The sequence below is a fragment of the Parasteatoda tepidariorum genome, chromosome 2 (assembly GCF_982258835.1).
Source record: "Parasteatoda tepidariorum strain Cologne lab strain chromosome 2, Ptep-v5.0, whole genome shotgun sequence".
Taxonomy (NCBI): domain Eukaryota; kingdom Metazoa; phylum Arthropoda; class Arachnida; order Araneae; family Theridiidae; genus Parasteatoda; species Parasteatoda tepidariorum.
This window is the reverse complement of record NC_141756.1, coordinates 102,353,086-102,368,997: the sequence shown is the minus strand read 5'-3', so window position 1 is coordinate 102,368,997 and position 15,912 is coordinate 102,353,086. Positions and strand designations below refer to the sequence as shown.

Genomic DNA, 15,912 nt, shown 5'->3' with positions numbered 1-15,912 from the left:
ATTAAATTACATTATGTAAAAAATTTATCAACCAAATCCTAAAGCATTATGATCATCATTATGAAAAAAAGAAAAAACTCAAATTATTTTAAATAATTTGCCATTTTTTCAGGTAAAAAAAAAAAAAAACTACAAAAATTGATTAGAAAAAGATATTTATGAACAGCATAAAATTTCAGAAAATAAAAATGTAACTGTTTGTAAGAAAATTCAACATTGCTTTAAATTTAATCTTAAGAATCACTATAACTATTCAATAAAGAAAAAACCTGATGCAAAACACATAAACTATTCGTTAAAATGTCTAAAAACATCATAAACAAAATAAGTAAAAAACCTAAGAGTTTCAGGAACAACAAGTTTTTCCTTATGAGATATTAAGAAAACGATGAAAGAAAAATAGAACAGAATGAAATGTTTGGAAAAAACTTGTGCTTTCTGAAAAAACAATTTGTGTTCTTTTCCTCTCATATTGATCCCAGTTCTTTCTCCTTAATTGTGATGCTGAAAATAAGAAGTTTTTATAGCACATGATTAAAATAGAAACTACTTAAACATAAATTATTTACCTGATATAATTCTTCTATGCAAGTAGTTAATTCTTTTTCTTTAACAATAACTTTCGCTTTAGAGTTATCTGAAATTATAATATAAGTTTTTTTAAAAAAACACCGCAAATTAAAAAGTTTACAAAGTAAAAAAATTTTAAAATTATGGCACATTAAATACTATGTACTAGTCTATTGAAATTACCACAATGTCAAGTAAGTCTTAGATTACACACACAGTCAGAAATTTTTAAAAAAATAAATAAATAAAATTGAATAAATAATTTTTTCTTACTTTTGTAAACTAAAAAACATATTTGGTTAGTTAACTTTTTACTTAATTCATAGCACCAATATAATTAAATGTTGACAATTTTTATTTATTGGCCACTTTATTTAATTTTCCGTTACTGCCTGAAACATTCCAATTTTCCTGAAAAGTTTAGGTATTCTCCTAAGTTGTAAGCTTTAACTGTTGAGCCATATGATAACTATCTAAATTAGACATGATTAGAAGATTATAATTCTCAAACCTATAGGTGTGGAGCTGCGTTGGCTTAGGGGGTAGAGCACTTCCCTTCCAATAAGGCAAGTCGTGTTCGAATCCCAGATATGAACAGCTGACCAATATGAATTCCACACCCGGCTCACACCGATTACAGTGCTGGCGTAAAATACCTGTGGTGGTAGACGGATCATGGATTAGAATCCCCTAGCAGTCAAGCTAATTGTGGGAGGTTTTAGCGGTTTTCCTCTCCATGAAAAGCGAATGCAGGTTAGTTCCATCAAAAGTATACCACAAAGGCAAATTTCTCCAAATACTTCCCTTATCTTTTGGATTGAGTTCGAAATTACAAAGATACGGAGTTTAACATTAGTAGACGTAAAACCGAAATTGGGGCGGCTGTTCCACGACAGTTATATATATATATGGGTGATTCTCACGAAATATGACAATTCACTATCCCTTGCTCCAAGATTTAATACTATAATACTAAAATAGCTTTTTTTTTCAAAAATTAATAAATAGCATTGCTGTTAGCATTTTAAAATGACTTTGCACTGGCATGGACTGTTTTGCATAGTTAAAAAATGTAATTGAACTACAAAATTTCATGTTTCTGGCATGTCACAAATAATGTTTCCAATAATAACTAGCTTCAAAACTTCCCATAAATTTTTCAATATTTAATTTTCATAAATTTTTCAATATTTAATTTTTTTTATCTCAACCGGTGTAAGCATTTCTAGAATATGCGCAGAGGGTATTATTTAAAAAAACTTCGTTTTAAATAATTTTTTCTGTCAATAATTTGCTTGTCCCAAGAAAATCTGTCATTTTCCTGGCTACTTTTATTTAGTGGCTTATAATCAAAATAGATAGAGCCAGCAATCAATATCTTATGTAATGAGCGTGAGATTTGCTTGGCGTGAGATTGATTAGATACCCTCCCATATGAACATGTCTTGTTGCATGAATAAAGATCAAATTTTCTGGTTCAAAATCTATTTCAAAAATTTTTTAAAAACGAGTAAGTTTTTGTGTTGTCATTTTACTGGCTTCTTGAAATCATTAATAACATAAACTACATAGATTTATCTGAGTTGTTTTAAGAAATCCTGTTGTTTTCTGCAGAATATAAACGTCTTAGGGCAAAATATTAAATTAAAGGAAAGTTATATGCTATAAAATTATGAATTTGTCATTTTCCTGGCTTATGAATGCCAGGACACTGAAGTGTTATATCAGAATTTTTTTTTAACTGCTAATACTGTAAGGAGGGAAAGCAAATACTAACCTAATACCAAGTTCATGTATGATTGTAATATGCTTGGATGTAATTAAAGTTATTTATTTAACAATTGATTATTATACACAATTTTATTCTGTACATATCAGCAACAAAAAAAAAAGTTTGATTCCTTCTAATTCATTTTTCTGTAAAATTCTCAATTCTTGGTAGATTCCATTATTCTTTAAATTCTTAATTACACTATTAATTATGCATACGTATATATCTGATAAAAGGCATTTAAAAGTTACAGGTTTAATCAAAATACAGGCATTTCCGAATAGATAGAGAGTGAAAAAATCAGTTTCTCTTAAGACCTAGAAAAATAAACTTTTTTTTTCTTGATAAGTCTTAGAAAAACACAGTCAGATAATTTTTTTAAGACACACTAATTATAAGGATCCTAACTACATATTTTTGGCAAACAATCTTATTGCTATAAATGGTTCTCTAACAATTGTTTTATCTGTGCTTAATTATAATGGTTATACACAGGCAAGAAATATATGAAAACAAAATTTCTTTAAAGAAGTAGACATTTTTAGATGTAACATCATACAATTGTTAAACCTTAATTTCTCATTTTAAGTTCAGTTGTAAGCAAGATTTCAGTCATTTGAAAAGCTATTTTGAATTTTAAAAAAAAAAAAAAAATAAGAAAAGATGCAAAGAAAAGAGGATTTATTTTTATGCACTTCTCTAAATAATATTTTGCTGGTTGAAAGGTTCAGGTTGAAAATTTATTACTCTCTTTTATTAAAAATAATGAAATACCACAAATGTAATTCTATATTCATTACATTTCAAACATTTTTTCTTGAATACAGCAGAAGGATAAAATTTTTTATCAAATTTTTTTTATCATCATAATTATTTTAATTATTATAATTTTTTTATACTTCATGTCTGCTCCATTTTACAATTAGCAAGTTGAAACAATGAAAGACAACCAGAATTCTAACACTTCTCACCTTAATATTAATTAGATTCAACTGTATGTTTAAATAATATTAGAAAAAATCTGAAAACTTAGAGCAATATATTTCCTTCTTTTTTTACCATATTTGAGAACACACATCCAAAGTGGATCCAGGATTTTCTTGAAAAAACAATTTTCTCCCAACATTCTGTCTCTTGCATAGAACTGTAGAATAATACAAGAGGCTATAAACTTTAGCAATGAATCCATCTGTGACCCTTTAAGATGGAGTAGATGAAACACCTATGAATAAATATATAAATTGATTAAAAAGAAATACAAAGATTTATTTATGTTTAGAAATTTGTAAAACAAACACTAGAAAGTAAAAGTTACTTGTAAAAAAAAACTTTAAATTCAAAATGTTAAAGTTCAATTAAGGGTCAACTAACATTCAAATGAATTTAACCCTAATTGATCATATTTGTAAAATGTGGAACCATTAAAAAAATTTCTTCATAAAATTTTAAGTTATGATTTGAAAGTAGTGATAATCTAATTGCCTAGAATTCAAGACATTTTCAGAATCACGAGTAGTATTTATACATAAAAGATAACCACTGCAAAAAGATATTTATCTTAACTAGCTATCTTTTATAAGAGAAAGTAATTGAATCATTGTGTTGGAAAACCGGTTATCTCCACCAAAACTAGTTTTACAGGAGAGCAACAAAAAAAAAACTGAATATTTAAGTAGCCGCTTGATATGTAAAGCTTCTTTTATTTTTTGATACTAAAATATGGCTGGTTACAAAATATTCTACTGCAGCTACACTAAAATATCACTTAAATTGAAAAAATAATTACAACTTGGAGACGACCGATTTGCGTACAAAACCTTAAATCTAATACTATGCATTATTTTTAACAAACAAAAATATTCATAATTTGTAATTTTGAAATAAAATAAAGGCTTAGACTAAATATATATAGATTATGACTATCTGTGCTGAGCCACATATAGATATTAAACTATTTATAATCTAATTTACTATTATGAAGTTCTTACTTGCAAATTTTCTCCATACTCCTCTTAGGGAATGTATTTCCCAGTCTTTCTTGTGAATTCCAAACCCAACTTCATTCTGAACCTCTATGAATTTTGGACCCTAAATTTTACCATTTTTGCTTACTGTGACTTACAGTTACTTTAATTCCTCTTTCTTTTCTTGCATATACCACTTAAGGAACTACCCATTGAATAACTCATTGTGTGGTAAAAAGCATCAGCAAAACAGAAAGTCTGAACTCAATAATTGTTAGGATATGAGTACAATTTCGTAAGCAACTACTGCAGTCATCTGCGATGCATTTCCAATTTTATTACAAGAACAGTTATGCATGACAAGCATGTTAACGAACTGAATTTTTTATACCATAACCATGTATCTAAGTCAGCGTAACTCAGAGGTGCAAAAATCTCAATTTTTGAAAAAAATTAGAGAATGTTTTTCAGACTCATTATTTCAACCACTGTTTATGAGATGATTTTATGAATCTCTAGAAGATTGAATAAATCTGGTTTTCTCAATGCACTAAAATGACAAAAAGAAAACAGCATTTTTTTTTTTTTTTTTATTTTTTTTTTTTTTTTGTAAAATGTCAAGAACTTCTAACCTTCTGTTATATGTCAATAAGCTAATCAACCTTTATAAGTAACTAAGAAACAATTTAATTGGGCCTATAATAGATTACATATTCAAAATCAGCAAATTAATAATAATGAAAAAATATTTCATTAAAACCTATGCGTGTTTAGCTACACCTTTATCAGTAGGATAAATGGATGGGATGGTAACATATTTTTCAAATAGGAAATCCTTAACTTCATATCTTTATTACTCTTGATGTCAAATTAATGCTTTGCTTTTACCTGCATATTTATCTTTTTAGTGTGAAGTAATCCCAAACAGATTAATTCATCTCTGTTTTACCATTCCTGCTATTTATCCAACTGATGAAATCATATCAATGTGACACCAAAAGACAGTTTTTTTTTGTTTGTTCTTTTAATACCATTCAGTGACTTTTAATGAAATTTAATATTATCACAAAGAACTACTCTTAAAGCTTAATAAAAATAATATTTGGATTAAGACAAAATTCAATGTTACACTTGATACCTTTTGTTGTGCCGTCTATAAGGTGTTATTTTATTATAATTTTTTTTTTTTAATAGAGTAGCAACAATAAGAATATAGTTTGAGAACAATAAAAGAAAGAGCAATTTTAAATTGCGTCTGAAAGAAGCAGTTTTATAGAAAATAGTCATCAAAATAAGTAAATGTCAATCAGCTCTTCTTGGTTGACAATTTATAAAAGCTGCCTATTTTCATAACTTAAGATTCCACACCTTTCTTTGGAAGTAAAAGTTGTTTTGATGAAATAGTATTTTTTTTAAATACAAATAACTAAAACAAAGAACAGGCACCAGAGAATTAAAAAAAAAAAAAAAATTTTTTAAGTGGTTTATAATAATAAATTTTAGCATGAATTTTAGATTTTTTTGGATTGGATAAATGATTTAGTGTCACAAGGGGCAAAATCAACATTAGGGCCATTCAAAGCTAATGCTATTTTTATTTTTGGTACTTTTTTTTAAAATTATTATCAATATTGTAATTTTGAATGCTGGGTTATGAAATAATAAATTCATCTGATAACCAGACTTTGCAGGAGAAAAAGCCAACATAATAAATGACATTAATACACACAGTAATCTAATCAAAGAATGAAACTGATTTACACAAATTCAGAAAAAGACAAAATAAGTAAATAACATTTAAAATAATAAATCAAAATGGAAAAGCGCTAAAAGCAGCTGAAACCAAATTTATTTTATTTTAATTTAGAAAGTCAGAAACACAATACTCTATAAGATATGTGTGTTAGCAAGAAAGTACTTCATCGGGGGGGGGGGGACACTGCCTGCCAACACACGGCAGCCGTTCTGTCGACAGTGGTAATTAATACTAAAAACTGACTGTGCCTCGAAGTCCCATAATGGATAAAGAAATAACAAAAAGCAATTAGAAAAATTGAAATGTAGATGTGATGAAAAATTAATGGCATGCAAACACAATTTTAAGGTACACAGAGTAAGACTTAATAATGAAACGCCCACATATAAGAAAAATAAATAAAGATAAAGTTACAGTTTGAATAACCAAATCAAAATAAAATATAAATTGCCAAATCATTAAGAAAACTTTAGAAATATGTCAAGTGCTGACCCCTTTTGAAAATCTTGAAAAATAAAGCAAAAAACCTATAATGAGCAAACATTCTAAAAAGTGTTGCAATCTATATGCTTCAGAACCTATACATCCATTATGGGGCCTCGGACACAGTCATTTTTTTGGTATTACCACTGATGACAGAAAGACTCTTGTGTGTTGGCAGGTAGTGTGTCCCCTGATGAAGTTCTTTCTTGCTAACACACATATCTTAAAATACTCTTCATTTTCTGCTAGAGAATCGCGTTTCTGACTTTCTAAATTACACACAGTAACGTAATATCTACTAAAAAAATATGCTAAAAATTTGTTTGTTTTCCAACCTGTTGTTTTTGTTTGCATACCATTAAATACATTAATTTTAAAATAAAATATGCATTCATTTTATAAGTAATAGGCTTAAATATAAAAATAGCAACGAACAAAGTAGTTTCTGTTTATATGTTGCACCAGCATCTTTTCAATTAAAATTTAAGAATTAAGTTTAGATTATTATAAAAGCACTTAAATAGTTCCTAAAGTCACATGCTTAATCGAACTATAATTAAATTGCTTTGTTTTTTTTTCGCATGCGTACCTAACAAAGTGATGGATGACATTTTTTATCTAAATTTGTTAGGACTGACATAATGGAATTTTTCTACACTATCCTAAACACTAATGATATAACAAAGTAATAAAATTAGTAGCAATATAAAGTAAGTCTGATGCAAACAGAGATAGAGGAAAAATTATTAAGGTGCTTAGAAATACCTAAAGAAGGTAATAACCGTGAAGGGTTTAAGATGTTCTAAAAACTAAACAAGTTAAATATTTTGATTAATAACATTTTTTTAATGTTAACATCAATGTAAGAAACATTGTTTTAATTAGTAGAAAATTACACAGAATACATACCTGTTTAGACAATCTTTGCATATAATTCTCAAGAGAGAGATGTCGAACACAATTAAGAGTAATGAGATGAGCAACAGCTTCCATTTGCTTAGAATCAACTTTCCCACTATCCACATCACTATCTAATTTAATAAAAATATTTGGAAAAATATTTATAAATAAATAAAAACTAAGTTTTATGGAAAAAGTGCATTACGGGTACTTTAAAGCATCCATTTTGCTGTTTGGTGCTTATTCTAAATCAGTATGGAAAATGCAAATGTTTGAAACAAATATCTAAAAAAAACTGTGAATTGATTTTGCACTTTTCTTAATGTTGGTTCAAAACAAATAAAAAAACACATTGCAACAAAATTCTAAACAAAAAAAACAACCATGACAACAAAAAATTTCATTTTCAACATAGAATTAGCATTAACACAGAAAATTAAGCTACCCACCATACAGTTTCGTTCGCAGGAAATAAATCCAACATTTTTCTAGAGAAAATCAAGTTTTTTAAAATAATTTTCATCAAAAACCAAGATCCTGTTGAGCGTATTTTTGCAATTGACACATATGAAAACTACCCTCTGAATTGTAAAAATGTAAGAAAACAGGAATATTAATCAATCATTTAAGATTAACAAGATTTTGTAGTAAAATCATGCTTAGGATTTCAAAACATTAAAGCTTGGCAATTTGCGAAAAATATTTTTTTTAAAACTTGAATTTTTTAAACAAGTTTGTTATTAACGATTCAAATTTTTTCCAGAATCTATAAATTAACTCAATTTCTTTCTAGATTGACCCTACTAACATAATATTATGACAAAAATATTTGCAAAATGTAAAAGTAAATAAATAACAAATTTTAAAAAATGAGCCATCTTAAAACATATTTAAAAATAACTATGGACAAACAAATTTGAATTTTTAATGTAATTAATGAGAAATATAAATAAATGATAAATTATTTATTTCAAAATAACGCATTCATTTAAGATTTATAAGTTGAATGTAACACTTTTTGAACAATTAATGCCGAATTTTTAAGGAAAAAAGTTATATTTAGAGTCTATTCTTTCCACAATAATAAAAAATTGAAAAAGATATGACCATCAAAATATGTGTAACAATAAAAAAAATAATAAACAAAGGTTTTGAAAGTGCTGATAAAGTCACAAAATATTGCAAATAGGATAGTGACCTTTCCCTCAGAAAATGAGGTAATAAATAGTGGTGGCGTTTAAAGATGCATATCAAAAACTGTTAACTTAAGAGTTTATGATGATTATCAATATATGTTTAGGATATCAATTCACTGTGTAAATTTTAATTGTCTTATTTTACTATGTTTGCTGTTAATTTTCTGTTTTATTAGAGTCAAACATATTATTTGCTTAAGGCACACAGTCAACAAACTCTTCAAATAGTATATTTTAAAGTAATATTTTATGTCAAATAGCAAATTAAAACAGATTCAAAAAATTAAATAAAATTAGAGAAGCTATTTTCATGTAAAATAAAATTACCAAAAGCTTTATCCAAAACAGCTTGCACTAATGAATTAATTCCTTGACTCTGTAGTATTAAATCTGTCAACATTTGGTTACATATTTTTCTCATCCAACCAGGGCATCTAGTCATTGCTATTTCTGAAATCTAAAAAAATAAACATGAATCACTTAAGAAGTTCAAAACTAGAGGTAGTTATAACATGTTGCTAAAAACATTAGAATCAAAGTAATAGATTTTTCATAACAGTAAACAGAGAAATCAGCCTGCTGCAATTTTTTGCCTAGTTGAAATATTTATTTCTCTATCATAACAAAAAAAAATTTCTTAGTAGTTCAGTTATGTATTTAAAACACAAAATGAAACGAGCAATCGTAAATTATAGTTTGTCTAGGGTATGAACTCATCCCTCGCCACAAAGTCTGAAGCAGTCTGCTGGTATGGAAACAAGAATAGTGCATCTCAGGGAAGGGGCTTCTCTTCACTCAAGGGCTAATACAATAGACCAAAGAAAAAGATTCCCTTTCTCTCGCTCACTAAACAGAGACTCCACACCCCTACTTGAAATAATTATATCTCGCTACCATAGTCACTGCCATAGGTCCAGGCGAATGGCTAGGGGAGTTCTTACTTTAGACAAATCATAAATTACCTGTAATAAATTTAATTGTACAATAGCTGAAGGAGATCAAAGTAATGGAATGAACAACTAAAGATTGTCTATTCACGCATACTATTTTTGTTGCAATATATTGTTGCCAGCTGCAACAGACAGTGGTATGCTTTCACTAACTTATCGCATTGCAGTTTTATGATAACTCCTACCTTCAGGAACTTAACACTTTGCCATTCTAGTTTGACTATTGCAACATTGCTCTGAATCCATGGTATTAATAGTCCAAGTGCAGGCAGGAACTTGCAATGCTTGAGGCTTATTGTTGATTTTCATTTTTGTGAGCTCATTGTTTTGTAACTTCATATTGCTCTTATCAATATAAAACTCTATTGGGCAGTAAATATTTATAACAACAGAGTTCAAGAGACTTGTAATTTACAACAAAAATATAATGTGCAATATAATTTAAAGATGTTTATATACAATTACTAAAATATTAAATCTGAGGTTTTTAATGACAAATGGATTTTGTAAAAACATTACGTATGTATTTTAATTTCTGTTTTTATTATTATTTAACATAGAGAGCAAAGTAAAAAAGCATAATGCAATATATAGTTTAATTATCTAGTAAAACCGGTAAGTTTAGAATTTTCAGTCCCTAACTACAAACTCTTATCATTATTAAATCAATTTTGAATATTTTTTTTAAATAAAAAATCCTCATGGACTGTTTCAATGATAGCATATTATTCAAACATTTTGAATCTGATCAAGGCAAATTTATAAAATAAGATGCTTCTAAACAGGTTGTCTCGCAATGGACTGATCATTAAGCAGATCAGCGAAGTCAAGCATCACTGGCTCAGTGTGCGCGCAGGTGACCACTTGGATTAGTCTGTGTAGGGGCCGAGGGTGTTTGGTATTGGTCCTCATTAAACTGTTCAATCGTAAAGTGCTCAACTTCACATGCAGGTTATGGGGCTACCAAGCGGGGACGCCATCCCCTCTGCAGAGGATCGAAATTTTGATGGCATGTCTTCAGATCATCCCCACTCAGGGATGTTTCCCACACTGTCGCCAACAGTCCATTGTGAATCTCTAGTGCGATGTAAATCAAATACAACAACATCTAAACAGATTAATTAAATGAAACTACAAACCTTTATTCTTCTTTTTATCAGAAGATCAATAGTAGTTGCATGGCTATTCCACATCAAAGCATAAAGTAAAAACTCATATAAAATAGACTTATAAAATTTAAGGATAAAAATACTTATCAAGAGTAGTCATATTTTAATAAATAAATTTATTTAAATATGACTTCTCTTGAAATGGAGCATCAAAACAATCAGCTAGAGTAAAAAAATAAAAAATGTATAAATAAATAAAGATATATTTCATACATCACTTCTCATGGGAATTCCTTGAAAAAGGATCAATTCCCATATCAACAAAGATGGGCTGATTAGATTGAGAAATTTCTCCAAGCGATGAGTAAAATGAACTCTGTGCAGGAGCATCAGTGTTATAACTTCACACTCTGTGTGATTTGAATTATCTGAAATTTCACAATAAAAATATTAATTAACTCCTTTAAAAAAATGCAAATAACCAAGTAATTCACTTTATTTTCCAGAATGAATAAATAAAACAAATTATTAATTTCAGAAAATAGTGTTTGAATAATAACTTTAATTATTTTCTTATCACAAATATTACGATTAAATCAATTTAACACAACGGAACAAGAACTAAATATTAATGTATTAATAATTATAACGGAAAAGGGAATGTACATGTTTATGGAAAATAGAAATAAAATAAATAAGCTTAAACATATCATAAAATAATATAAATATTTAAAAAGTGTTTAAAAAAATTGCCAAAAAATACCTCTAATGGCAGCAAGCATTGATCTGAACTCAATTTTATCAGATGGTGGAGATTTTACAGCAGTCATCTAAAATAATAATAATGGGTATTAATTTTTAAGTAAGTAAATTAAATAAGAACTACAGTCAAACCCCGATATAGAGAACCTTCAAGGGACCGACATTTCGGTTCACTATAACCGGGAGTTCACTATATCCGTTAAGCAGGCAATTTTACTAATGTTTCCTTAAATCCTCTCTTTTATTGCACATTATTCATATAAATATTCAAATTCATGAAAAATATTATGTAGTAGCAAAAAATGTGTTACTTTTGAATTACTCTTTTTCTTGTGTACAAAAAAAAATTTTTAATCTCTAGCTGATGAGCAATCCTCAACATCAGATATGGAAACACTTTCCTGAATTTCTGTTATTCCGCTTTATAAACCAGTCTAACCTGACATATTTTAGGACATAAAAGTAGTATCATAAAATCGCTTAGCAAATTCATCGACATCTGTTTAGATACTGGGATATTGCAGCTTCTTCTAATGCTGAATCACTTCAGTAATGCTTCTTCAACATCCTTGTGATCTGCTTTTCTCAACTTTTTTCTGGCATCTGAACTTGTTTCATGAGCAGAAATTATTAACTGCCTATTCATATTCATATGTTACAAACTGCAGATTTGGGTAGTTTATATTCTCTGCAAATATCAGCTTGATTGCATCCATCTTCCATTTTTTCTGATTATGCCCATTTTATCATCCATGAAGACCGTTTTACGTTTATTGCTCGACATAGTTAAATTTGAGAAACTCGTTTGCAGGCTTTTTTTAAACTGAACTGAGTGTAAAAAGGAGTTGAAATGAGGGCCTTATCAACAACATTAGTGGCCAACCCTTTAGTAGCCATTAGTGGCCAATAATGACTCATTTCCTATGACAAAAAATGCATATTGATCCCACTGACATCTTACAGGTGCATCATCATCTGCCTGGGTTGGAAATATCTGCTTGGTTTGTTTAGGGATGGGAAAGTGAGATAAAAGAAGCAAACAAGAAAAAATGCTTATCGTTACATTCCCCTCTATAGATGGTTTTAAAAATCGGTGTATGTATTTATTTTGAAGTAGAAATTTCAAAATTATTACAAAAAAATGAAGAAGAAAAATCAGTCGCAGACAGAAAAAAGTTCATTGTATCCAACTTCCTCCCTTTATTGGTTCACTATATCCACAAAAAATAACATTATATGTGTATAGCAAGGCACGGGACCGAACATTTTGTTCACTATATCCAGGAGTTCACTATAAACTGTGTTCACTATAGCGGGGTTTGACTGTATTACCATAACAATAAATCATATTAAATGTAGAGTGACATTTTAAGGGTAAATTTGGAAACAAAATTCCTTACTTCATTAATATGTAAAGAATATATGTCATGCTTTCGTGCAGAGTTTACTTTTTTAACCATAATATTGGAAATAGTTCATATTTAATTTTAATTCATCAGACTTTTAATGCATTTGATTTTAATATTCCTCTCGTGTAATGATGATTCCATAATAATTTTTATTAAGGAAAGTATAAAGAAATTAAAAATATTTACAATTATACATTGAGCAGAATCTCCTTGAGACAAGTTTGTAGATTCATTTATAAAAGACAAGTGTGCACTTTTTCTACACACTGCATATGGTTATTATTGTATGTCATTTGATCCAAAATATCCAGACTTCGTTGTTAGGATTGCATACCTGCCAACATTGGAGAAATAAAATAACGGAGATTTTAATAATCGATTCAATTTTGGGTCTACGACTACTGATGTTCAACTCTGTAGCCTAGTAACTTGTAATTTTGAACCCAATCCAGAAGATAAGGGATCTCCTGGATCAAGTATTGGTTGAAATTTGCCTTTGTGGAGGACTTATTTCCTTGGAGCGTTGGGATTCGAATCCGGTTCACGTCATTGCAAGACGAACGTGCCATCTCCTGAGCCATCACGGCTTGACTTAAACAATTCTGATAACACTCAATATACTGCAGTACTGGTAATAGAACCATCTGTAGAGGAATAAGAAGTATTTTTTGTCATCAGTGGATATTTAATTGTCAAATTATTATTTTTTTAAAAATTTCTTTAACAAATATGGAGAAATTTGAGAATATACAGGTAAATAGAAGATAGTTGTAAAATACAGGAGTCTTCGTTAAAAAACAGGAGACTTGGCAGGTATGGGATTGATGCCGCAAGAAGTAATCATAAGACCGGATGACGATATATTAAAATCTGGTATGCAAATGGAATATCATGTACAACATACTTTTTTTCTCTGTGTTAACTTAAAATCCAAAATTAACCCTTTGGGTTCACAACCATTAAATGTTACTTAAGAAGTTGACACGTAAGTTAACTAAGCTCTTGAATTGTATATACAAATCCAAATAAAAGAATTTTTTGTAGTTAAAGTGAACAAGGAAAATAAGTTAAAATTTTTACAGTCTGAAAGTATTTACCTGATCTTTCTCTATCTTCTTTATAGGTGCATGGCATAACTGTAGCAATGTAGCAAACAAATCAGTTCCGTGATACCTAAACAAAATGCTCTGCATGGCATCGCATTCTAAACAATCGAGCAAAGTCTCCAAGCATATAACCAGCTGCACATGTTTTTGGTAATATGTTGAATCAACAATGAAATTTTCAAAGATATTTGCATGCTGAAGTCTGCGACTCAAAGGAATGCCAATGCCTCGTAGGAGGTTGGGCAAAATCCCAAGTCCAACAATGAACTGGAAACATTTCTTTAAAACTTGCTGTTGGGAAATGCTGAGCAGCCCTCTGGGCATAAACATTTTACATCCTCCATGGCTCTTGGATGAACAGGAATCAGCTTCTTCCTGTGAAAGGGCTTTTTGCAAAAGTCTCAACAGTACCAAACACATCTGCAAGAACGTGAGATGGTCGCAGCAGCATTTCTTTCCATAGCATGTTTGTACAAATTTTATCACAATTGCCTTTATCTCTGGGTATATTTCTATTCTTTCTAAAGTTACGTGAACTTTTCTTCTTAATTCAAGATAAATTGCATCTCTGTCACTGCATACTTTTATGTTTGTTTCAATTTCTGTAATAAAAATTTCAGTTACAAAAGTTTTAAAAAAATATAGAGAAAAACTAATGTTTTTCTGAGAATAAAACAAGAACTTTTAGAAGTAGGGAGATGCCTTATATACTAATTTATGTGAAGAACTCAAAAACTTGCAAATTATGTTTTCATTTCAGAACGCTAGTTCAAGTTAAATTGAATATTTTTAGAGACATGAGTGGGTATTTTGAGGCACGCAACCAATGAAACGCACTTGCAGTCCTCAAAACTGTCCGCAGCACATTAAAAATTCAAACATTTTCATCTATTTAATCACTACAGATTGGAGACATTTTCCTCTTTTCCCATTTAATTTAGGCCACCCAGATTTAAATAAATGTCTTAATAAGAAACTTTTTGTAATAGACAATTTAGGATGGCTGAGTAATAAAACAAATTAGGAAAACTGGTTCTAAATAGTGTAACAATTATGGCTGCAATATTTCGAAATATTATGAGTCAAATATTATTATTTAAGTCTTCTATTACGTATATTTGGGTAATAGAACAATTTAGGAAGGCTGGTTCAAGTACTGTAACAATAATAGTTGGAATATTACGAGTCGAACATTATTATTTAAGTTTTCTATTATTCACTGTTACAGTTTGCTTTTCCTTACAGAATTATTTTAAATAGCAAACAACTTTTTTAGCAAATAAAAATTAGAATAACATTAAAAACTATGAGATGGATTGGATACTTCAAAAAAAAACCTAAGTCAAACAAATTTTGACAACTTGAATATGGAAAAAATTCGGAGAGAGCTACGCAGGATCTGCGTTGCAAAATTTATCCAATGTCATACAAAGCATGATGGTATATGTTTAATAAATACATTGTTATAGGAAAATGTTATTTCATATACACAGGGTTTTGAATATGAAGAAAATTTTAAGAAGAATGAAAAATAATCTTTGCTTTCACGCTATCCTACAATAACGAAAGAGTTTTTGACATTTTTTTCTTTTTAAATTTCTTAAAAAATACTTAGGAGACTATTTTGTAACTTTAGAGGCATTCTTTTTACACTTATCAATAAAATTTAAAACTTTCAGAGGTTTGAGAGACTGGAAATAATTTACAAACAAAAACAAGTATTTTTGAAAATCATTTGTCAGAAAATGAAACAACGAGCTTGCAATCTATGTTGGTTACTTTGGTTGTTATTTGCAATCATTGCACAAAATTTCGTAAACCTAGCTTATTTATGGAGACAATGATATTTTTATTAAAAAAATGCCTTTTTGTCTTATGTTCTTTATTTACTTTTCACTATAATTTTAAGAATATTCAATAAAATAAAACAAAATTT

The 15,912-nt window shown here is 28.8% G+C and overlaps 1 protein-coding gene across 2 annotated transcripts in view; it reads right to left on the bottom strand.

Annotated features, from left to right (window-relative positions):
- Window positions 1-15,912, bottom strand: part of Tango6 (transport and golgi organization 6) — a 47,296-nt gene that overhangs the window by 23,899 nt on the left and 7,485 nt on the right. For both annotated transcript variants that reach the window (XM_071177933.2, XM_071177932.2), the window contains exons 3-9: window positions 13,968-14,578; window positions 11,463-11,529; window positions 10,973-11,127; window positions 8,968-9,097; window positions 7,454-7,575; window positions 3,401-3,563; window positions 570-637 (exon numbers count right to left, since the gene is read on the bottom strand). In XM_071177933.2, the coding sequence (XP_071034034.1) occupies window positions 570-637; window positions 3,401-3,563; window positions 7,454-7,575; window positions 8,968-9,097; window positions 10,973-11,127; window positions 11,463-11,529; window positions 13,968-14,578 (1,316 nt within the window). The remainder of the gene's footprint in view (window positions 1-569; window positions 638-3,400; window positions 3,564-7,453; window positions 7,576-8,967; window positions 9,098-10,972; window positions 11,128-11,462; window positions 11,530-13,967; window positions 14,579-15,912) is intronic.